Genomic DNA, 25,854 nt, shown 5'->3' with positions numbered 1-25,854 from the left:
TCTGTAATTATATACATATATGTATATAGGTATAAAAGAAAACAAAACTCGTTTCTTCAAATCGAAATGCTTAATATTTCGTTACTTTTCAGTAACATTATCAAAAGCATGTATAAAATAAAATATAAACACATATAAGAAAGAAGGTTATAAAAACATTGCAAACAACAAAAACACATGGTATCAAAACAAGTAAATTAAACATGTAACCTTTCCTAAACACAGAGATAGATAAAATGTTTGAATAATAAATTTAAATTAACTGTGTCTCAAATTTAATCCAACTGGTGATTTTGATTGAAGAGCCATTATGTTTGCTTGTTCATATCTTCTTAGTAATAATTTTGTGTATTCTTTATTGTCATAATTTTGAAACTTTTTGATGCCAATTAGAGAGAAACAATTTTCAAAGGTTTTATTGTGTTGGACAGCGTGTGTAGATACGTCTATGTAAATTTTGATGTCGAACATTAGCTCGATGATTGTTCATCCTCAGCCTAAGTGACGTAGACGTTTCTCCAATGTAGTCTTTAGGGCATATATACATACAGAGCTGGTCTCCAAAATTATAAACCCAAGAAAATATAATATAATATAATATTTTTAATACTTACCGTAAAACCACGGGAATTGTTTTCATCAAAAGTGGATCTCGCATGAGCCGAGTTACGTGTCTCTTTAAGAAACTCAAATGCAGGTGGTTTTATAAAAATAATAAAGGGTTTTAGTTGAGGTGTTCGCAACATTCTCAGCGCCTGAAAAAAATCAAAAATATTAATAATATATTAGCTAACAACTTTTAGACAGTATAAGTATTTATAATAATTCACTCATAGGAACATTTCTTTAAAATAACTACAGGAAATTTTTTATAAAGCTTCTTAATATAAATTAAACTAAACTTCTTAAAGATTACAAGATATTTAATCATCTTGAAAAGTTTCTAATACTAAATAATTGTCCTCAAATATAGAATAAATAATATCCCTTCACAAACTAGATACATAGTACTATTATCATAATACTCCAGAATTCTAGAAAGCATATATTATACTAGGACATGTTTTTTACAGTACCTATTTTTGAAATTGCATTTCATTTATAATAACTACATTTTTAAAAGGTAATTTTTATGCACATGAGGTTTAAGCATTTTGATTATTTTTTATTGATAGAAATTTCATAACAATAACTGGACTAAAAATTGTTGTAAGAACCAAAAAGATTATCTGGTGATAAAGAATGAATCAGATTGACAGTCAAATTCAATAAAATCATACACTTGGCATTTTTTTTAATAATTTCAATGTATTTTACTTCCAACTATATTTTGCCAATATTAAAATGTAATCTTTCATAAACTCTTAACAAGAATTTTCAAAGAGAATGAATAATTCTGTTTAAGCCTTCCTACTCGGACAGCGCCACTCCACTGACATCACTGTTTTTAACTTCCATTTGAACGTCACTGTTTTATCAGCTATTTTTACAATAATAAGGCTTTATTATTGTATACAGTTATTGTTCTAACTTGTCAATCTAGTTATCAACTTTATAAAAGTTGTTTCAACCAGAACAAACAAAAAAGAACAGGCAAAGAATGTATATTTATTACTGGCTGTGAAATTACATAAATGTTTGTTAAAACACTGTGTGAGAAGCTTGTGACACAGGTTGAGAATCGTAAATGCTGTTCACTGTTTTCTGTTGGTGATATGTGTTGATGTTTTATTCCTTTTGATAATTTGAGATAATTTTCAAATATAACCCATGACACGCACAAAATATAATATGACTGTACCATCAGAATCACATTAACCATGGCATCTGGTAATATTCATATGTCATTAAAGAGTAGTAGTCTGTATGAAGGTGTGATTAAGTTGAATTAGTTGATTTCGTCAGCAAAAAACTGAGTTCAATGTTTCGTAGCCCATGTGAAACCTGCCTAAGTAATGTATTCAATCACAATATACAATGGTCACACAAGCGAATGTGAGCTGGTCAATCGCAACGTGCAGGTGCAACAATCGCAAACAACCGCCCACCACTACAGGACCACAACCGACAGAGGTGACATAATAGATATGTGGGACCATTAGAAGGATTCAGAGAGTCTGCCAGTCAATCGCCGATAGCGACAGATGTAATATGAATGCCGGTGTGTTCGTATTAGAACTGTTTGTTGAATAAATTGTGAACAATTCAACCATCTTGGACATGACAATTATTCGTTTTTATATTAATTTTATGTAAGCATAAAATGATAGATATCATAACTCGTAACGCAATACTAAATTCATTTTAGTGTTTCTTCAGAAAACTACTAAAAAATTTGACATGTTTATAAAAATGAAAATAGTATATTAATTATTCCTGCAGTTAAGTAGACTCGTAATCCCACTAAAGTTTTGATAAAAATGTATAATAGTGAATGTTAAAACAACAAATATTTATAAAAACCAAAAAGGTAGGGCTCATAGTTGATGATGGCTGATTATTCATGTAGGCTATACATTATTTTCTTTCTTACGTCCCAAATAAGTATTTTAATATCAATAACAATTATTATTACAAATTTTTTGTACACACTATTTAAATCGGATTATGAATCAAATTAAATGTAGGAGAAATTAATTTACTCTTTTAGTCAATTAAAAACGTAATTAGATTTTTTATTAATTTACTTATGTATATGTTAAGCTATAATAAAGCAAGAAGTTTATATTTCTGTAGTATTCTTTTTAACAGCAAACATAAAACATTTTATGACAAACTTTTACCCAGATTTAGGTGTAATTTTGACATGCCCCCCTTAGTAAAATAGCCAATGCACTTTTCTTGCCATGCAAAACTACTAGCAATGGTGATAAAATCTACTTATAAAGTACTATAATTGTGAAGTAAATAACGATAATAAATTGTCAGATAAACAATATAATTCATAAATATGGGTATATTTTTCTAAGGTGATCTATCAGATTTTAAGTGACAAAAAAAAACAAAAATAATTTGATTTTTAAATAAATAAATAGATTTAGTTGCTAGTCCACAGACATCGTATGAAATATTGCAAATAAAAAACAATAAAATATTTACATCATAGTAGGCTAATGTTTATACATAACTGAGCATTTATGGACTATTTTCCAATCGAATCCATATTTTGAGAAAGATTGATATGCCCACGAGGTTAGGCGATCACTGCGACAACTGGTAGCCAGTGTGAACCGTTCAATTCCCCCCCCAAAACACTACCATGTCTCTGGGACTGCGACAGGCCGATATTGGCTGCGATATAGTAGTAGTGACGGTTGTTTATGATCATCGGTCCTGCACGCAGCGGTTGGACAACTTGCGCTCGCTCAAATAAACCGCTCCATTTAATCTGGTACACTAATAAATTGCGCCAAGACCGATTGCGAAGAGAATTGTGTGATTCTCGTTTACAAGTGAACTAGGCCTTACGATAATATTGGCATTAACTCGTTGATGTAATCGTAAGCTATAGGGATTTTCACAGTTTATACATTAAATTCAAAGCTTATTTAAGGTTTTTTTTTCACTGTGAACGAAATTCAAGGCTTATTCACGGTCGGGTGGGGACCCTAACTCAAGACTATTTTGAGACTAAACATTTTGAGTGGGATTGCTGAATGTGATGAATATAACAGAAAATTAGGGGCAAGTGTAATTGCCTAAAGTGGACAGGTCACAAACAAGAAGAGAGCAAAAAATAATTCCTTGGAGTGATTCAGGATTATTGGCACGGGTGACATGTTCGCATAAATTTAACTGTAGAATAAATTTTTCCCTGAGTAATTGGAAAAATTAATAAATTTGTATGTTACTTTTTAGATGACTTTGAACACACTGGCCCATTTTTTATGCATCGTCTATGTTAATATGGGACTATCACAGTAAATATTTTTAGCTGTATCAGGTCTACCCTCTTACATTCAATCTAATTACATAAAATGATTCCCAAACATGGCCGCCCAGCCTAAGAAAACATTTTAAAAACCGATTTGAGTTGTATATTTTTTATTAATTTTCTGATAACATTTTTTTGCAAAAGTTCCAGAAAATGAAAAATGCATCTTTGTATTCATCAACTATTATCTCAATCAATCATTTGGTCAATATCGATCTGTTCATTGGTTACACTCAAAGCTTACATAGAGTACAAACATACAAATATAATTTATATGGTGGAACATTTTTACAAATATAATTTCATATGTTCAAAAATAAAATTATCAACAAAAACAAAACAAAAGATTTTTTTATTCATTAAACATAATAAACTCAGAAAAATTCAAATGGTTAAAACTGAAATCAGAGTACCATAAGTCTCAGTTTGATATCCAATGAGAGTACCTGGTAATGGGGGTTAAGCAGGCAGACGTAGCCAGCGTTGACGATGGATTGAACACTCTCGGAAGACGTACCATACAAGTTGCCCTTGTACTCCCCATACTCCAGTAGTTTTCCAGCATTGATATCATCCTCCAGCTTGTCACGAGTGACAAAATAGTATTCCTTGCCGTTTACTTCTCCAGCTCTCGGTGGGCGAGATGTATCTGTAGGAATGACACATTCAATAATAAGATGTAAAATTAATTAAGACTAACATAGTCTGAACTGTACTTTAGTTAGTCAAGGAATGAAAATCTTCTAAGAGTTATTTTATCAACTAAAAGCCATTATAAATGTTGACCATAGTAGTGGTGGCCATTTCAATTCTTGTTGACTGTCTATTTTTGGGTGTCACAATTATTTTCTGATCACAAACTACTAACTTGTTTTAAAAGAGTCTTGTTAATATATACACAAAATAGAAATCTAAACAAAAAATATAACAAATGTCGTTTTACATCATTGATATACATATTTATTTGTGGATACTGTTTTAAGGATAGTACTTCAAATTGATATGGCTTTAAACTGAAAGCCAGCTTATAAATTCTTATGCTGATAATCTCTAGTTTGCTGAGTAAAAGTGGAATCTTCACACAAGCAGTCAGCATCAGCACAAGAACTTTAATCTGGACAAGTGCTGTTGAGACTTGTGAGGAGCTAGTTATTAATATAAAGGAGATCCTGATCGGAGTGGTTAACATGCTGTGAATGTGATCATGTAATTGAAGAGGGTTCTGGGCCAGATATACAACGTTCATACATACGGATTTTGATAACAAAATGCCAATTCATTTTGGTATGTTTTGTCGCATTGCATGTATCGAATTTGTTTAATTGCAACATGGTTAAGTTAAAAGACCAATTAATATCAGTGGTTGAAATTCTAACAATTAATTATAAAAACACATGTGAAATTTAAATATTTTTATTACAACATTTAATTAGTTTTGTTTGGGTTCAGTATCACAAACTGGTATAATAAAAATAGTAATTTCGTTTGATCAAGATCAAAATTAAATGTTGATAACACCATAAACAGAAAAAATATATGAGAATAATAAATATAACATCCCTGGACCCGTTACAACATAAAGTGTCGCAGTTATATCGTTCCATCACCTATACCGACCAGTACAGAATCCGTTCCATTTGAAAAGACCCACCCCTATGATTCGTTGCAACAGTCACGTTGTCACAATAGTTCCAATTTTAAAGAATCGAGTCAAATCTGACCACAGAATTTGGATTTGTCTCCACTGCTTGGAAAAATTACTGTTAGGGTTGTCCAAACCAGTCAAATTAATTTCTCCAGCAACAACATGACCATCAGAACTGCAGAAAATAGAAGATTGAACACAATTTATGCTTTGCGCTTAGGGTGATATACATGATATTGCATTTATTGATCAGAACTATAACTTTACTGGTAACTTGGAAACTTTGATGGTTGGACAGATTAAGGCATTGGATTTTGGTTCAGAATTTAATTCTTAACAAAAGCTAATTAATATGAATAACTTTAGTAATTTTTATCATTAAGTATACTAATGACACTTCCCATTTTCAATCTGATAAAATCCAGAATAAAACTGAAGAAATTGGCTCATCTTAAAAAAAAAGAAAGAACAAATCGTAAAACATAAAATATATTATCAGTATCCTGAAATCTGGTAGAGTAAACGGTTTCCAGAGACATAAACATAAAAGGAATTGGAAAAATCTATGACCAACTTTATCTGAACAATCTTCTGGGCAGCATCTATGGTTATTTTTTCTAATTCTAATTATATTTACTAACATTGTAGTATAACTATGTATTTGAGAAATTGTTTTGTAAATAAAAATGCAAACAAAGTGAGGATTTCTTCAATCAAAACAAGCATAAGTAGAATCAAGGGAAAGGAGAAGGAAGTCAGAACACAATTTTTAAATCTCACAAAACGAGCATGGGTAGAATCCTTGACCAAAGAAAGGAACCTGTAAGTATAAAAATGCAATTATAAAATCTTACAAAACTAATTTGCTGTAATTATTACAATTTTTAAAGTGTATTAATAATATAGACCTATCAATAATTAGAATTGAAGAAAAACAGTAAATCTTAGTATATTTGGTGAAGGGTGATGAGACCAAATTATATTTGTGATGACTGAACTTTTCATGTTCATTAAAATGGTTAGACTAAGGAAAGTACTTGGTAAAAAATTTGTATAATTTGACTCTAATAACAAGACAATTTTCAAGAGTGCACACACAACTCACAAGGTATAGGGGTGCGGAACTTCTCTGTATCAGTAGCAATGAGGCGACGGCGCAGCTCGTTGCGGCCAACACCCGGCGCCCCGATCAGCACAATGGGACGCGCGAGCCCAGGCCGGGGGTAGAGCTTTGCCACCTCCTCGTATGTAGGCACCTCCTCTCGGTCAAAGTCCTCTCTCTCCGCTGCCGAATATAGAATCTTTTTAGTGCGGCTCTGGCACGGGGGCAGGTGGGGTGGGGACACAGAGCACACGGTGGGGGGAGGTATACCGGGGTAGCACACACTCACACAACCCCCCACCCCTCCACTCAACTCCACGTCTGAAACACATGCCACACTTCAGCCTCAGATGTCAAATAGAAAAATAGATGTAGTGAATATGAGCTTTTATGATTAATTATAAACAAGCTGAATACAAATACTGCAGTTTCTTTCTGCAAGCCTTTATGAGATGCGTGTATTCTATGTAGTTACCATGAAATAAAACTAATCTTCACAAGCTTTATTTTTTCTAGTACTTCCAAACAATTTAATTGTGAAAAAATGTATTAAGTGTGCTGGCTTACAAGTACACCACGCCAATTGATGCATAACAGACTACGCTGATGTTGCTTGCAAAATTTCAAGTCTATAGTTCATTTAATTTTCAAGATGTCCCGCTGACAGATAAATGAACAGTGTGACATATTACTAGTTAGTTAGTATGTCAGTCACATGTTAAAATTTCATATGATTGTACTCGGTTTGTTTGAAATTTTATTTATTCTGCTATATTCTGATCTCCATCATGATTACCCATAAGACCAATGGATTTTCGCTAACGCTAAACTAAATTCTATGGAGTGAAATGCATAATTTCCCAATATACAAATTAAGCTTCACTCAAAATTTAAAGTCTAAATGTCACTTTGTTGTCAAGATATTGTGCGGACAGACAGACAAATAGACAGGTACAAATGACATTTTTCCAGCCCGTTGAGTAACAGGTTTTGCTAATGTTCAGCTAAGTAAATTGTGTTTATTAAGTAATTATACAATACTATATTTAATATATAGCATCACTACTTTGTTGTGCAGTAAGATCAATAAAAGTTATTGTTTACCTTACAATCCGGTGATTCCATGATTAGCATTACAAAACAAGTCACCAAGTCCACTTTATACCACCCTTCCCTACTGTACTGATGGTGGGAGGTAAAAACAATATCCAAACTTTACTGCTTAACTGTCATGTATAAAAAATAAATTATATAACTGTTTAAATAGTTAATGAACAGACATGACTACGAGTACATTTAGAAAACTTATAAAATAGAAGATAATGAATTTGGAGCTTAGTTACAAAAGGTACGAGTACGCCACATCATGTGTTGCATAACAGGCTTTACTGAGGCTCCATGCAAAATTTCAAATTATAACTACATGTCTTACTATGTGACATGTCAACCATTACAGTGCCAGAGCCTTGTGTTGACTGTGAGGACACCTAGATAGTGTCAAATAGTATGAGACGTTGTACTCAATGTGTTAAAAAAAGTCTGGTGATTGTACTCAGTTTATTTACAAATGTATCTATTCAGCAATGATCTTTTTGCCATCATGGTTACTCCTATGAACCATATAAAAATGTTCATTGACAGCCAAAACCTATGTAGTAACATTCATCATCATCGAACTTATGTTGCCTACATAGAAATGAAGCTTTATGCAAAATTTCAAATCTATAGGAGAGTTGATTTCAATATACCATGTGGACAGACAGACAGAAATTAAAATTTTTCACTGATAGGTTTTGTTAATGCTCATCTAATATAATTAGTTATTTAATTATAACACGATATTTCTATCTTTACAGTCCATGGGCAATTAGCAAAAGATTTTATAATTTATTCATATTTTATATTTGATAGAATTAAAAAAGTATATAAACTGAAGATAACCATTTCTTTTGAAAATTACATGGGAAGTAATTCTATGTTCTTCAATACAAATTTCAACCGCAATGTTGTTATGTGTGGCATTTTTGTAATCACAACACATTTCTTGTAAAGCAAGTAGAAATGATCATCACACTTAAAATTCAAAACTCTGAACTTTTGTATGTTTACCACAAATAATTTTTTTATCATTTTCTTAACCAGAAAAAACTCTATGCGGATATCACACAAACAACTTGTGGTATGAGTTACTAATAAAAGCATCATAACATCTTTAAATTTTTTTCCAATACAGTTTGTTTTAGTGCAATGTGTTATAAAGATATGGTGTAACTATTTTTGAACTTATTTACATAAAAATGTTGATACTACTTAAATATTATGTACTACTGTCCTCATTTAAACATAGCTCTTTATCTCTTATTGTTTCCAATATCTATGTTGTGCACAGCAAATTTGAAACATAGTGCACACTTCCACTACTATTTTTACAATTTCATTATATAAAATGGTTATTACAGTTTATAGACAATAAATACATTACTTCAGTTGAACTTCATCAATTACAGTAATGTAAGAGCAAGAAAGGGTCCAAAATGAATGCAAAATACAATTGAATCAGAATAAAGTTTTAGTACTTACCTCTTCCAGGGCTACAGAGAAACAGGGTTTTTCCACAGAGAAATGGTTTGTAACATGGGGAGTGTTATACAATATAACAAACAATGGTAAAGATTAACTGGATGTGGGGAGGGACCTCACATAATTGAGCTTGGCCTTGAAACCAGGCGGACATGTTTTTAACCAAAGTAATATATATTTGTTAAACGATGGATTCTTGAAATTCCTGTGATGATGTAAAGTGCAATTGCAGTGATAACTCTGAGCAACATTATGCTTCATCCCACGTGTTAGCTAATGATGGTAATCTGGTTATTTGGCTATTAAGTGACCCTTTGCTTGTTATACATTATACATATTACTGTCCATATAGTGTTTTTTTGAAATAGCATTGTTTTTTGTTTTGTGTTTTTTTCAATGCTTATCCAGACTTGGAGGATTTTTTTTAATGTTGGAATACTAATCTACCTCTCTCTCTTCCCCTTTCCTTACATTGGTAAGCCACTTTTTAAGTTAACCATTAAAAAAATGGAAAAGCTCAACATGAGCATGCATGTCACATAATCTTCCTCAACATTAGCTGTAAGATGATTTTGTTTTAGTTACAAAATACAATACATACATACATACATATATATACATATATATATATATATATATATATATATATATATTTATAAAAATAATGTTTTACTCCTTACCAAATATAAAAAGGTATGAAACATACCACAAAAGTAAAACCCACCATTGACAATAGTGTAATCATTTTTTAACAATATATTGAAAACAGCCTAAAAATGTACGAGGGCTATCTAGAAAGTAACAGATGTTTTGAATAAAATAAATTAACTAACTGAAATAGGAACATTTTATTATATACGTTTAAAAGCTACACCCTTAAGCTATTTTTAAACGTAATTCCCGTTCAAATGAAATTGAGACATTTATCATAACGTGACATGTTTTTCGATTCTAGCTTTATACAAATTTGCCACCTGAGATCTTAATCACTGATTAATGCCAGTGTGAAGTTTAGCGTCACTATCAAAGAGCTGTGTTGCGAGCCATGTCTTCATCGCTGGAAAGAGATGATAGTCGCTTGATGTCACATCTGGGCTATAAGGCAGATGATCAAACACATCCCAATCAAAATCATCCAAGATTTGTCGTGTACGATTGGCTGTATGGTGACCTACATTATCATGGTAAAACAACATTTTTGAGCTAAATTTTCCCCTATGCTTGTTTTGTATCGCTCGCAGTAGCTTCTGCAAAGTTTTACAGTACCTCTCTGCGTTGATTGTTGATCCTTGCTCATAGAAATCAACCAGAATCACACCCTTAGCATCCCAAAAAACAGTCGCCATAATTTTTCTTGCTGACAGTTTGGAGACATTTCCTTGTTTTTTGGAGAATGTGTGTGCCTCCATTCCATATACTGCATTTTTGTTTCACAATTGACATGCTTTACCCATGTTTCATCACCAGTAACGATACAATCAAGAAGTTTATTACCATATTTGTGATCAAGAAGTTCATTACCATGTTTGTCATATTCATCAAGGAAAGTTAACAATGCAGCAGTCTTTGTTTTTTGTCATCTTCCGGAACCTACATGGCACAAAATTTGTGGTATCTAAGCTTCCCTACAACAATTTCATGAAGTAAACTTCGTAAAATTTGTGCAAAATGTTCCAAGAGTTCAGTCATTGTAAAACAGCGATTTTTACGAAATTTGTCATTGATTTTCAACATCAAAGCTCCAGTCACTAGGCTAGGCCGACCGCTATGACTATTGTGATGAATATTGGTGTGGCCATTTTTAAAGCCAATACACCACTGCCTTACTCTGCTTTCACTTATTATTCCATTTCCATAAACTTCACACTGTTGGTGATAGATTTAAATTGGTATATGGGTTTTTTGCCAACACAAGCCTTAACACTGAACACACTTCACAAGTGGTAGGATTTTCAATGGAAGCACACATTTTAGTTAATCACTGTGAGAAAAGTAAAAGAGATACAGACTGCTCGATGCATACTGAACGCCAGAGTGTTTTGACACCAAGATGGTGGCTGTAGCCCCGCCCACTGCCGCACCATTCAAAAACATTTGTTACTTTCTGGATAGCCCTCGTAAATAGTTTATTTTACTTATATACTATTACACTGTTTGATGGGTTGAAAAAATTATATTTCAAAACGTAGACAAATAATATACAAAATTACAACAACACCAAAAATAAAGAGATTATTACCCCTTAGACTGCTGGACTTGAACTTTTAGTAAATTATTATTAATCAAGAGATGTGAGAGAAAATATTGTAATAAACAACATTTTTAAAAGTTATATTTGGATATTCTTGTTAATATTAGATATTTATAAAGTAAAAAAATCAAGGAGCAAGAATGTTATGCCAATACATAACATTAAACAAAATTTAATTTACGCTACTTCTTTACTTTAAGATAACACCTATACATACCTAAACATTTCCAGATACCAGTACACTTATGCTGATAATGTGTATATTTTAAAACAATACTTAACTCTAGAGCTGTTATGCGGCTTGACTGATTACATTATGGTCAACACTAACATCTCAATTGAGGCATATTATGTTGTGCATTCTTACGATTACATAAAACAAATTTTTCATATTTTATTATAAATCATTATGTTTAGTGAATACCGTAGTTGTATATTAATACTTAGAAACATTATTTAATTTCTCCAGAAATTAATGTTGGCAGCACTATTTTGCACTGGCTGAACTGCTCAATTGTAGCTGTACTTATAGTAGTAACTACAAAATTTTTATTATAGATTTTTTAGTAATGTAAGTGTATATATTCTGAATCTAAATTATATTTGTTGTATTATGAGTGGTTCAAACCTGGATTTGTCCTTAAGGAGAAACACTTATAGGGGTTTCAGTGATATTTTTGTTTTTCTTTTTCAAATTTAGGATTTTTTTCTAACTTTGGACTGTAGGACATACATGTCATTTTATGGTAAGATTTATTTTTTAAACATGATTATTCCTTGTAATTAAGTAAAAATAATAATATACTATAATGATAAAATTGTGTTGCAAATGATTTTTAAAAGGTTTCAGAAAACCCCTTGCGAATATGCCAATTAGGGCTTAACAGTTGAGACAAAATGCCCACAGTTGTAAGGTTAACATTATTATTCAAAACATTAGTCATGAAAACAATAACAAAACTGTGCCTGCTGATTACTATTAATATGACCACAAAAGAAATTTCATATAAGAATATAGATCCAAGTTAATCATTTATATACAAAGTGCAATTCATCTGCTTTACAATAATATCAAGATATCATTGAGAAAAGACAGAAATATGTCGTGTAACAAAAATTTCCTGATGACTTTTTCCACGAACTCTGGCATGTCAGTTGTCAGCTCCGAATATTTTTGTATGCAAGCTCTGAAAGCTACGAAACACTTGCCAAGTAACCAGATTACCTAAAAATTAGTAATGGCATTCAAATGTGTTCAGTAAGTTCAAAAATATAGTTGACTCAAAGCATTCTTACACAGTCCTCAGTATCATTTTGAGTTCATAATAAATTCTGGAAAATTCAATATTTTCCATATTTTTTGCGATTTAATCACAAATGCCATATTATTATTAGATTTATGATCAGCTTTATGTACAAAAATGAAGAATTTACTAACAAAACAACAAAACACAGTTTAACGTTTTTTTTTTTTAGTTCTATTGGGAAAAAGAACTATGTCAAATAGATTTAAATAGACTTTATCAAATTATCTATATATTGAACAAAATAATTTAAAGAAATAAATCTATACGTAACATACCAGTTTACAGATGTTACTAAACCTAGAATAAATCATCTATGACAAAACTTGGTCAGAACCTGTAAGGCATGTGAGGGGTGGAGGTCACAATTCAAACATTACACAGACGCAGGACACACCGAACTGCTTTCTCACTCCATGTTTTCATTCTTAACCATTTGGCAGAAGGCATTTATTTAAATTGTGTAATGCAGGTAATTTGGAAGAATCAATAAAGAATAACATTTCTATTTGTTTCACTATAAAATTAAAGGATAAACATCATAAAATTATGTTTTTTATTCCTAACCTATCCCAATAACTAGCTGTTTCTATTCTCTAACAATTAATTTGTCTGCCTTTTTATTCCCAAGCAGTAACAATGATTGACTGGTCCAATTTTAAACCTCTCATAATGGATAACACTAGCTGTTCCTATTCTCTTATTTGAACAAAATTATTCACCTCTTCATTCCAAACCAATCCTAAGTACTGACTGCTCTAATGTAAATATTGAGTTTAGCTCCAGTTAATTTTCCTCTTAGTACAATGTCTGGAATTTGATGCTTCACAGACTTGACTCCTAGAATCTGGAGTCATGTTCGTTTGAAGAGATCCAAAAACAGGTTGGTGATAAGGATGCTCAAAATGAACTCTAGATTTTTTCGACATCAGACACCTAGACTACAAAATATATTTGGATACAAAATATCTTGTATCTTGGATACAATATATTTGTTCCAGCAGCGCTCTAATGTGTCACTTAAATCTGGGCAATCCTATGGATCCCCAGGAGTGTCACATCATTAACCGCAAATGCAGAGTCATTGGATCGATACATCTATTCTAATAGGATAACTGTTGGAGTTGTTGGGGCTCCTTAAGCGTTAAAACCAGTTGCTAGCCTAGATATAAGGGTATGCCACCCCAGCACACTTTGACTGGAGAGGCTGGTAGAAAGCTCGCCTCCCCTTCTTCCAAGGACACATGACTGAGATTACTGTCTCACAAAATTCTTCCTCAAAGGTAGGATTCCTGTGTCATCCTTGACAGGAGGTGGCCCCTATCCCAACTTTACCCATCTTGAACATCCTATCACTCCAGAAACAAGGCAAAGTGCCTTTTAGGACTAAACACGATTTCTAAGCATCTTGTTCTAATATAACAAAAAAAGATGATACTTCATAAAAAAAGACTTCCAAAGCCATTAAATGATGATAAAAGAAAGGAAACTACATCCTACCTACTTCATGAATGATATCTTCATCAACAATTATCTTCAAAAATATTACAAAAAGAATAGCTCAAGAAATGCATCTAAAACCCATTAAAGAACATTTAAGATATCAAAGACTGCATCAGTCAACTATACCACTTAGTCACCCATAAAACCAAATCCAAATTGAGGGTACATCTAGCCTGTCACATATTTTAAAAATAACAGAGTCAGTTGATTAAATTTTGCCCCATGTTAATTGTCACAAACATTTTTAGAAAAAAAACAGTGAAACTTTTACAAAATGGCTTATTGGTTGCTCCGTTTACCAACCTCTCTAACACATAATTGTTACCATTCTCACTTCTTCAAAAAGCGAGCTATTCCAAATCCTCAACCTCTACTAAATTGTTTGTAGTTCATATTCTAAATCTCTCTTATGACTAATTATTCCCATTCCCACTCCATCTTAATGAAATGTTGTTCAAATCCGTTAAAAAAATATTACCTGAGGATTTCCGTGCTACAAAAGTGAATTAAAAATACATAAATTGTTGTAATTGTAAAATTTAATTAATAACAACTAACATTATGCTAAATAAAAAACAATGAGTTGTAAAGTGAAAATAAAAATGTGATGAGAATTAAAAATCAAGATTAATGATTAAAACTTAAACCTTATCATTATAAATACAACACCAATCTAGTGAGCAAACTGTGCTTGACCATAGAGTGAGAAAGCAACGATACCGTAAATACGATCAATATATAAATATATTACTCACTAGAGCCCAAGTTGGCCTCGTTGAAAGAAAAAAGAAGAAGATCAAGTAGATCAGGGGGAAGCCCTTCCCCTGAAAAAACTAGAGTTAATAAAAACTGGCCTATAGTAAACATGCGCACCACTCACAGCTTGATGAGAGAACATGGAATTTAGAGCAAGTTCATTATTTTTTACGCATAATTTGGACAGTGATTAAATGAGAACATATATTTATTTTAAACATGTTGCAAGTAAATGGAATGTCTTAGACAGTTACAAAATAAATAAGTAGCAATATACTTTATACACTATTTAAATTATATTTTTTGTATAAAAAATGCACAATAATATTCAATGATTTACATATAGTAACTTCACTGTTTTGTTTAACAATTTTTTTTAAGTCATTGGTTCCATTCAGAAAGGTGGAGTCAAGAGACTGGCATTACCAAAAAATGATACGTTTTCAGTGACAGAGAAAGATTTTACAAAAATAACATAGTTCTATAACTTATCATTATTTTATTGTTTGTCATAAAATGTTATGCAAAATAATTGCTAATTTTAAATTATAATGTAAACCTGAACCTATATAAATTTTAAAAAACACAACAAACTAAATACTAGGATCATTTTGGTTTATAAGCAATAAAGAAAAAAAACAACAATATATTTTGTGAAAAATGTATTTACACAACATATTATACTTTACAACACCCAATAATGTGGGTAGTAAACCTGGGATGGCAAATAATTTGTGTTCTCAACATAATTAAATTAATATGAGGAATTACATTTTTCCCACCATTTTCATAATTTGCAATTTCCAACAGATTTCAAGCTTGCCTTTTTTCACATGTAAAAAACAACCGGTGAATTGGATTTAGAGTATAATAACGCCAAAGATCCAAAGCATAATGTTAAAAATGAAGTTTTTGTGAAATTTGAAGATATTCCATGGTCCTCATGAGTGGAGGGAGGGAGCGAGGAACGGGACTTGTGCATGCAGTCACACTGTGTATATAGTCTGAGCCACTAACTTGGGGAGAGGCTGAGAATCATGCTCTTGGTAGACTTAAACAAGCGAATCAGACACAACTCATGGAACCACTGGCCAATAATAAAAAAAAGAAGAATACTGAAGAAGGTGCTCATTATACTATCAAGACCTAAAACCAAAATTACAACTTTTTAACTTGTGCAAGGATAAGATAGCAGGGTGGCTAAACTAAACAGGACTCAGTATGAAGTGTTTTCAAGAGCTTTGCTCATATTAATCAATGTTCTATAATTGATTTACTGAAAATTAATTAACACTAGAAGAATATATACACATTCAGGAATCATCTAATTGATTTTCACAACTGAAATTAAATCTTATTAAAAATTCTACTCAATTATTGTACAAGAGTTAATAACATACTATAAATGAGAATTTTGTTCCATGGGTGATGTAATGAGTGAATTATCCATAAATTAATTAAGGATATTTGTAAGTAATGATGTACAACCATTGCAACACTATTTTTGTCACCTCTACAGCTCCATCCTGACAGATTACAAAATAGAACATTATTACACCATCCTGCACAATGGTTAAATGAAATTCTTCCTATATTTCCTACCATTGCCGGAGGTTTTAAAAAATCCATTTCCTTCAACTGTGGAACAAAACCCAGAATCTTATGGAGATCTTTCATCATCTTTCTTCACTAGCCAAAATCTGTAGAAACCATGGTTTTTTAACTTTGCAAAACCTGAAACCCTAAAATCTCTTAATATTTTAATGAATAAACCCTCAATGGTGAAGGAATTCAAATGATTATGACCTAATTCTATTGCGATAAATAATTCATCATTAATCATTTTGAATTATATCATGAATCACATGGATCTGATTAATATTTTTTGTGTCTCTTGTTTATTACAATAACACATCCATTCCTAAACTTTGTAGAAATGACAATTTAATTGAAGCAAAACACAACTGTTTTAGTAACTGCTGATAGAACTCTAGCCATCTGTGTAGAATGGGACTGTTTATATCCTCCAAAAACAACAGCATACATCATTTTGTATATGTGTATGTAATGAAACCACTCAGATGTATATTTTAATGTCAAAATAAGACTTTTTTCTTTTTATGAGTCCACTAAGAGTCTTTTAAAGTTGCACATCCCCAAGTTAACTTGCAATTGTTACTTCTGTTATGGCAATTTAATTACTGAAATATCATGTATTTGTCTGAAATCTGAGAGTAATTATTAATCTAAGATAAAAGTTTAGCAGTAAAATATAACTGGCATTTCTTCCAGAATGATTATTGGGGTTAACATTTTACTGATTGTTTCTGTACAAGACAAAACCAAGTTAATTTATTCTCAAATACTTTGAGTGTTGAAATGGAGTCAGGTAATATAACAATATAAAAATGTTGTTCCAGTATAATGTTTATTATTATATTTTATGGAAATGTTAATATCCAAGCAAAAGAGATTGTTGATTGTCATTCTGTTTGAGCTGACTTCACTAAACCTTTTAGTTGAATTTATGATTCCGAAACGTCGTCAATAAACCACAGGGGGGGGGGTAATTATTATTCCCCCCTGAACTTTTTGGGAGTGCCCTCTTCAGAACTACCGATCCCAAAACTTTGAAAAACAATACAAAGTTTGATTATGATTGTTATATTTCAAGAAACCTCTTTTGAATTTAAAGGTTATAAAAATTACAATTACTCAGGCTGATTGAACTTATGGAGACAAACCCTGTAATTAAATGAGAAGAATTTCACACTTACTGAATTTATTTAGTGAGAGTAAAAAACCAACATGTTATTTCTTCATTTAACTTGCAATAAAAAAGTATACTTTGGAAATTAAATTTTTAGTGTGACTATTAGTTTCCAATGTAGAGAGTCAATTGACTATCTTACCACCCATCCACCAATAAGCAAATGAATGGTTAAACTTCAAACTTAATTTCCTTAAAAACATTAAAATTCAATTTTAGCTTGACATAAGAATTCACACCTCAAAATTATTGGTAAAATGCATAAACACTCCGGAAAGGGACTAAAAACATATTTTTCAAACAAAATTGAGTTTTGTTTATAAAAATATCTACGCATAACATTTTGTAGCATTACTTATTAATTTGCTCAGAGTAACAAAAATAATTTTGCTAATTTTGGGAATTTTTAAGCTCCAAAAACAATAACTTGCTGGACTCTTATTTGTAAGAAAAAAATGTAGTATTTTAACTCTTAGAATAATTATACTCACACAAGGAATTGTATATGGGTCCATAAACCACCCTACATCAGCCATAAAATCAAGTCTCATTTATTTTGCACTCTTGTACATTTTAAATAAAAGTCTAAGTGGTTTAAGCATTTAAAGTTGGTACTTTGTTCATATTTTGTAAAGTGTTGTCTTTTAAAATAAGGATACCTTTAAATAAATTTTCTAATTATCTGTTAGAATTTAAATTCTTTATATTTGTCCAGATTCTGTGAGTCTTGAGAATACTGAAGCATACATTTTACGACAAACTTTTAAGACATAATTATAACAAAATACAAGAATTCATATTCTTGCAGGAAGGGTTTCAATACAACTTTAAAATGTTGTAAAAATCACTATACCTACCTCAAAATTAAAATAAATGTTATTTGAATTATTGGAATTTTTTTGTTATTTAGAAACAAATCTGAAACTTTCTGTTTACATTTTACTGTTTAAATACTTAAAACTTACACACTTTACAAGATAAAATAAAAAGCATTTGGATGCCTCTTCATCATACCTTTAAAATGAGATACCTTTCTTAATTCTACAACAAAATTAAGGTTGTTAAAGTGTTTGAAGTTTAACTTTGTCTTTTGGGGCAAAACTTAATGTTATTTTTCTACAGCCAGGTCTTAATTAAGCTATGCAAACTAAAATAAAAGTTGAGAAGTTGGAAACCTACAAAATTAAAAGACAAGTTTAGTTTTCAAACTATGTGAAAATTCAAGTGTTAACTTTTATAGGGACTTACATTCAACCTAAAAAAATCAATAAATATTTTTAGTTCAGTACATTTTTATAAAATAAATTGTTCTAGTAATATATTATGCTAGTGTATAAAACACTCATTTATATTGGTAAATAATTTGTTTTGTTACATCTTTATTATTTTACACTACTGATATCATAATTTGTTTTCTGATTTGTTGTCAATATATGCACTGGAACTAATAATTTGTAACTTAACTTATAATAACACAATGTTAAACAGAACATAGTTAGAAATAAAGAAAAAAAACAGACAAAAGATGATTAAGAGTACATTATTACTTCTAATTCAACAAAACACATAACAGTAATATTAACAACAAACTAAGTGTCTTCTTGTGACAGATTTCCTTTTCCAATAATACCAGATGGAGATTTGCCCAAAAGTGCATAGCAAAATAGACTTAATTCTAAATGCTCGCATAATGTACAATTTTATGTTATATTTCAACGTTTTCATTAAATAATGGATATTTATTAACAACTCATGAAGTTAGTAAACCAATTATTGTTTGCTCTCCAAGTCTTGGTTTACAAGGAAACCCGCCTCAATTGAATAATTTAAAATATTTCAAGTCCAAGAAGCAAAAGATATATTTTTGAGTTAGATTAGATTAGATTTGATTTATTTCTAGATGGAAGCACATGTTACAAGTTAAGTGTCTACACTTCATTATAATAACACTGTTAACATTAACAAGTAACAATTTTAAATATTGTGTTGGTTCAATATTTGTTATTTTTATAGGTTTTGGTCATAATCGATTTTTGGTCCTCGATTCCAAATACCATTTTAAACATTAAAAGTTCTCTATTCTTATTGGATTGCATTATTTCTTACGAAGCTGATTTTGACAAAAAGGATATTCAACATGATTCTTTTCATTGAGATGTAATTGAAATCATCCCTCTAAAATAGTTTTTGTTAGTTAATTAGTTGCTAACGGGTAGCAAAGAGTTTTTATTTACTTTCAAAAACTTCTAGTCAAAACATGGTTTCTCTCTTTATATATATTTTATAGCAAAAAATAAACATTTTGTTATAGATAAAACACAATAATTTATTAGTCGTTTTAAAGTCCACCCTGTAAAGATTTTACATAAAACAATGTTTCTACTTATTTCTATTTTTAAATTGGTAAACTAGATAACATACACTATTATCTGTTTTTCAGTTTTTGAGCAATATTACGGTTTTATTCATAACTTGCTATGGGTACTGTAAAGTGATATTTTTTATAAACTGATTTGGTAGGTAAGAGTGCTAATTCTATATCGGATTTTTTATTTTCTCAAAAGTAATACATTTTGTAAGCACAAACCACCTTTTTGTATTGAATTTCGTTTATGTTCTGTTTAAATACTGTCATGTTTATTATTATTTTTAGAAGATTAAAAGTAGAATTTATAACAATAATTATGTTTTGAAGAAATTAGTTGTAAATACAAATGTTGTATTGCTGTAACTAGTGTTTGATCAATTACCTATGTCAAAAAACTCTGTTTAGGATTATAAAAAGACCTTAAATAAGCAAACTATACATAATTTAAGTTTTAATCGATAAAATAATTGTTTATACATATTACAAAATTAACTAATTTAAAACACCTTTATAAAAATATGTAAAGTCAAAGACAATTATGTTTTATGAAAATATTTTTGTAAGCTTACTACATAAACTAAAAAGCAATAAAACAAAGGAGCATGTGGTATAATTTTCAAACTACTAAATTATTTTCAAAATTTAAAAATATATCTGTAAATGAGTATTTTTATAATAAAATTTATGTTTTACTTATGAATTTACTTCAAATAAATAAAATTGTGACAAAATGAAATCTTGAAAAAAAATAACAAACTTATCCAGGCTTGGAATACTAAGTGTTGCATCAATAGATCCACCCATTTAGGTAGTTTAAGTGTACTATTAAGACATGAATTTAAAATAAAATAGCGGTTTAACATTTTTTCTACTTATTTTGCTTTCATGAATACCTTTAAAACAATTGTTGTAAATCAACTAAGATCAAGAAACCAACATTCTAGGCTCTTATTTTTTTTCCGAAGAGTGGAACCAAATTACAATCTTATTTCTCTTTATCACAGCATCGAAGTTGCTAATACTTCAATATTAGAGCAGAGCACAGAGAAGCCGACATGACATTGTGCTGTATTTTTTACAAAAAACAGTAGAACCAAAAACCGATTGCAAGAACCAACACTGTCAATTATTGATACAAGCATGCAAAATATAAATCAAATATTTAAACAAAGTTATATAAGAAATTAGTGTATCATATTTACTGAGTTCAAATTATCAGGCAATATGAATAATTTAAGTCCAATATTTAGAATTAAGGATTTAAAAACTATCCACATAATTATGTTCTATTAATACTTCATGCTTGATACAATACAGATGCAATCAACCACCTGGTACTTGTTACAAAGACATCCCGATCTAGCAGCAGCCAGCAGATACACCTTTTTTCATTTCATTGAAATTGAGAATTGAGTTTACAAGCTTCAAACTCAAATGCTGCCTTAGTTAATCCATTTTTATAATTTTCAATAATTGTTTAACCAAGAGTTTAATAAACAAGAAAATTAGAAAATGATGACTAATCTATTGACAAACAAGAAATTCAATAATACTTAGTTTACTAATGGTCACATAATTGGTAATATTAATGGTTCAGTTATTCAGCTATTTAGCTAAAGAATATATTTGGAATAAGTTTTATTGAAAAACGAGCCAGCGCGCAAGTCTGTGAAAAGTAAACTGAAGCTAGATTTAAGAAATTGCTGTGCAGCTGGATCCAGACATATGAAATCTTTTGAACACAAGGTGATGAAAGATGAAGGGACTGACCTTCCTTGGAGCTCTTGTCGTGGGCTCGCTCGTGCAGGATACGCCGCTCCTGCAGTGCCCTGCTGGGTATCAGACCTGCCCTCATGTCTCTGTCACCCTCTCTCCGTGCTTGCCACCTACACATCATAAATCAATCACTTACCAAGGTAAAAATTAATGTTAATTAATAAATTACATAGTATCTTATGCTTTCTTAAATTTATTAGTTTCATATAAATGGAATATTATTTATATAATAGACCTGACAAATAAAGCTGAATATCCGAATGAACAATATCCAATCATTTTTATAAAACCAATACATGAACTTAAGTAGTGAAATTTAACTTAAGTGATATCAGGCATATATATATATAAGGACCAAATATTTATTTTTATTATAAATGATCTATTTTGGAATCTCAGATTTTTTATAAAAATGAAAAACTTTAAGAAATTCCTTAGCTATTTTCACTCAATTTTGATGCATAAGGTTTTAAGAAAACATTATTAATGAGCATGGATTGTTGCTTGATTCCACCAGACCTCATGAGAATTTACAAAGCATCCGGACAATTTAAAAAAGAAATAGTACTTATCAAATCCTGTTGGGATTATAGGATTGGTCGGTGGTATTGTAGTGAAATGTAAGGTGCATCAAATGTGCATTGGCACATTGTAATATTTAAGCAGTTTTATAGATTGATGATGCATACACAATATGAGATATGTGAATGTTTTAGTCTGATTGTTTACAGTGCAAATATACTGGACACAATGTTGAACAAGCAGCCAATAAACGTAATACCGTAGGGTTTTAACACATTTTGAAGTGCAGTGCAATATGAAGTAAACGGTTATAGAAATAATATGCAACCTACAAGGTATGAAATATTGCATCTCACCAGAGAACATAAAATAGCAAGTGAACAAATGGCACAACAGAGCATGAACAACCAACTGCTCCATAATGCGGCACAGCTTTTAATTAAAAAAGCATGAAAAGAATAAAAGGATTCCAGACGTTTTGTCTCATTATGTTACAAAAAGTTCTTTTTTTGAAACATAAGACAACGGCATATGTCCAAAACCTGTCATCCTTTCAATAATCCATCTTCAATAACAAACTTTAAAAAAAGAACGCATGTTTAAAAAACTGTGTAAATGACAATCAATTTTAGAATTAAACAAGGTACGAGTATGCCACACCATGTGTTGCGTATGCTTGCCAAATTTTAATTATACAGCTATATGTGTCACTATGCCACATGTTAAAATGTCATCATAATTAATTATACTCAGTTTGTTTATAAATTTATTTAATCTGCCTACAGACATCCGATGGATGGACATACACCATTATAGAAGTCATTCATGTCTAAGTAAAAATGAAGTTTTATGTCAAATGTAAAGTCAACAAGTATAATCTTTGTCAAAATATCTTTCTACATGATAAATTCACATATTTATTCATAGCAACTTGATTTCATAGCAGTATTTAAATTGTACGACTCCATATACTAAGTGATGATGTTTTACAATATTTTTTAAGGTAGTTAGGTTACACGTGTTATTCACTTGTTAAAATGTCATGTAATTGATATTAGTAGTGTAGTGTCCAAAAGTGTTCAATACATATGGTTGTACTCAGTTTTTTTTACTTGAGATTGTACTCAATGTACAAACTTTCACTAACACTCAGCCAAATTCCATGGAATGACATGCACCATCATTGAACTTGATGTTATCTATATAAAAAGAAGCTTTGAGTAAAATTTAAAATATATAAATCTATTTGTTTTCGAGACTATGTGTAGACAGACAGACAGAGAGACAGAAATAGAGTTTTTACTGCCCCTTGAGTGGCTTCGCTGATGGTAAATAAATAATTTGTGTTGGTCTTTTATTCAGAATGAATGAATGAATACAACATAAGATTAGGCCCCATTCATCATGGAAGATAACATAATATTTTACATTGTTAATCAATTCTATTTTTTCTCCAAGAGAACCATGAAATTGAGAAACAACTTTAGTAATCAGCACTGTCAGACAAAACAACAATAACAGAATAGCACTGTTTATTGATTTATTTTCGGTGCAACAAGCGATCCAGTTTGCTTCCTGATGATCATAACTCAATACATTTACTCATTCCTAAACATTCACAGCAATTATACAATGAACAAACATAAGCCAGTAGAGATATTTCTGATAATTCACGATTAGCACGTTTCTTATGGTACAGACCGTATGCTATTCCTTACGGGTTAAACAAAGAAAAATTCGCTATACATGATGAACCAGACAACGTGAGCCACTGATTGTAGTTGTAAAACAAGTGAAGATAGATACTCCATTTCAACTGAACCCCCTCCTCCCCACTATGTTGTTGCCAAAGAATTCAATAACCCCAAAAATCTGTAAGAGATATTTTTGGGAGGTGGGGAGTTGTTTTTGGGAAATTTTTAAACGTAAAAGTGAGTGTATGGTACCTCACTTTAAAGGTCTCTTGTCAGATCATTAAAAAAATAGTTTCAATTTATCTTGCTGTAAATATACAGAGTGTTAAAAAGTCTAAAACAATTTTAATAGGTTTTTATATTGTTGCTTTATACAACAACTTATGAAACTCCAAACTTTTATATCAAGAATTTTCTCAGTTCTGCAGGAAAACATAATTATTTCAATTTTTGTTTCAAACAATATTACCCAAACAATCAAAATTTTCTAAATAATGTCCTTATAAAACTCGTCAAACTGTTGCAGGTCCTCAAACCCTTATCCTCCTTTAATATGAAGTCCAGTAGCCCAATTTCAATGTCTGTCTATGAGAATGCAAAGCAATTTGCCTTATCTTCATGTTCTTACGTTTTTAGATTCTATGGAATTTGGCCATCAGCCTTTGTCAGCTGATAAGGTGTGCACTGTTCTTCTGGTAAACAATAGCAATAATGCAAGTTTTGTCATTTTTAGAAAACTGAACTTGGTGTACTAATTTTGAAACAGCCAATTCAGTACCGAACAAGCAGATGATAGCTAGGAAGCATTATCTTTAATTTTCATTATTCTTGCAACACTTTTAATGCTCAGTTTTTGAAACTTACTAATAGTAAAATTAAACTAATTTTGTTTATAATTTTTAAATTAAAATTTTAAAACGGCTTACACCAGTGCGGAGGCGTTTGATATGTTGATGGTTTTCGATGAGTGTTATGAAGCCACTTGATATAAGCCCAAGTTTAAATACAAAATATGTTCGTTTTATAATATTTGTAATTTGGTGTAATGCAAACTGTATGTTTGTATTTAATATTTTTTTAGATATAAACATTTTTAGATTTTCAAAAATGTAATAATTTAAAATGTTGAAATTTTTTGGAACTGAATATTTTCAGTAATTTTTTGGAAGGGTAGATCCTCAACTATTTGGCGTAACATTTGGAGTTTCATAAGTTGTTCATGAAGTAATCATAAAAAAATCACTTAAAGCCATTTCTTTAGATCTATTTAACACCCTGTACATTTGCGGCAAGAAATAACACTTTTTAAATAGTCTGTGTCAAAAGGCTTTTAAAATTAAGTACCACACACTCCACCTTTACATTTAAGAATTAAAAAAAGAAACATTCCCATCTCCCAAAAATAGCCCTTACAGATGTTTTAGGGGTTTAAAATAATTTAATCAAATTGTTTGGCCACAAAATAAACAGAATTTCAGATTTTTATCTCCACTTGTTATACAAACAGAATTTTTATCTTCACTTGTTATACTGTTATAACCAGTCACCCAGGTAGTTTGGTTCACCCTGTATTAGTAATTTACATGATGATAAAACAATATTTTTTCAACAGAATATTCTAAATTGGTAGAATGGCCTAAATATGGTAA

The 25,854-nt window shown here is 30.7% G+C and overlaps 1 protein-coding gene across 2 annotated transcripts in view; it reads right to left on the bottom strand.

Annotated features, from left to right (window-relative positions):
- Window positions 1-25,854, bottom strand: part of LOC124369223 (MAGUK p55 subfamily member 7) — a 52,003-nt gene that overhangs the window by 4,639 nt on the left and 21,510 nt on the right. For both annotated transcript variants that reach the window (XM_046827097.1, XM_046827105.1), the window contains 4 exons: window positions 21,984-22,099; window positions 6,685-7,002; window positions 4,381-4,583; window positions 615-755 (listed from right to left, as the gene is read on the bottom strand). In XM_046827097.1, coding sequence (XP_046683053.1) covers window positions 615-755; window positions 4,381-4,583; window positions 6,685-7,002; window positions 21,984-22,099 — 778 coding nt within the window. The remainder of the gene's footprint in view (window positions 1-614; window positions 756-4,380; window positions 4,584-6,684; window positions 7,003-21,983; window positions 22,100-25,854) is intronic.

The sequence above is a fragment of the Homalodisca vitripennis genome, chromosome 1, assembly GCF_021130785.1.
Source record: "Homalodisca vitripennis isolate AUS2020 chromosome 1, UT_GWSS_2.1, whole genome shotgun sequence".
NCBI lineage: Eukaryota > Metazoa > Arthropoda > Insecta > Hemiptera > Cicadellidae > Homalodisca > Homalodisca vitripennis.
This window is presented reverse-complemented; position numbering and strand designations above follow the sequence as displayed.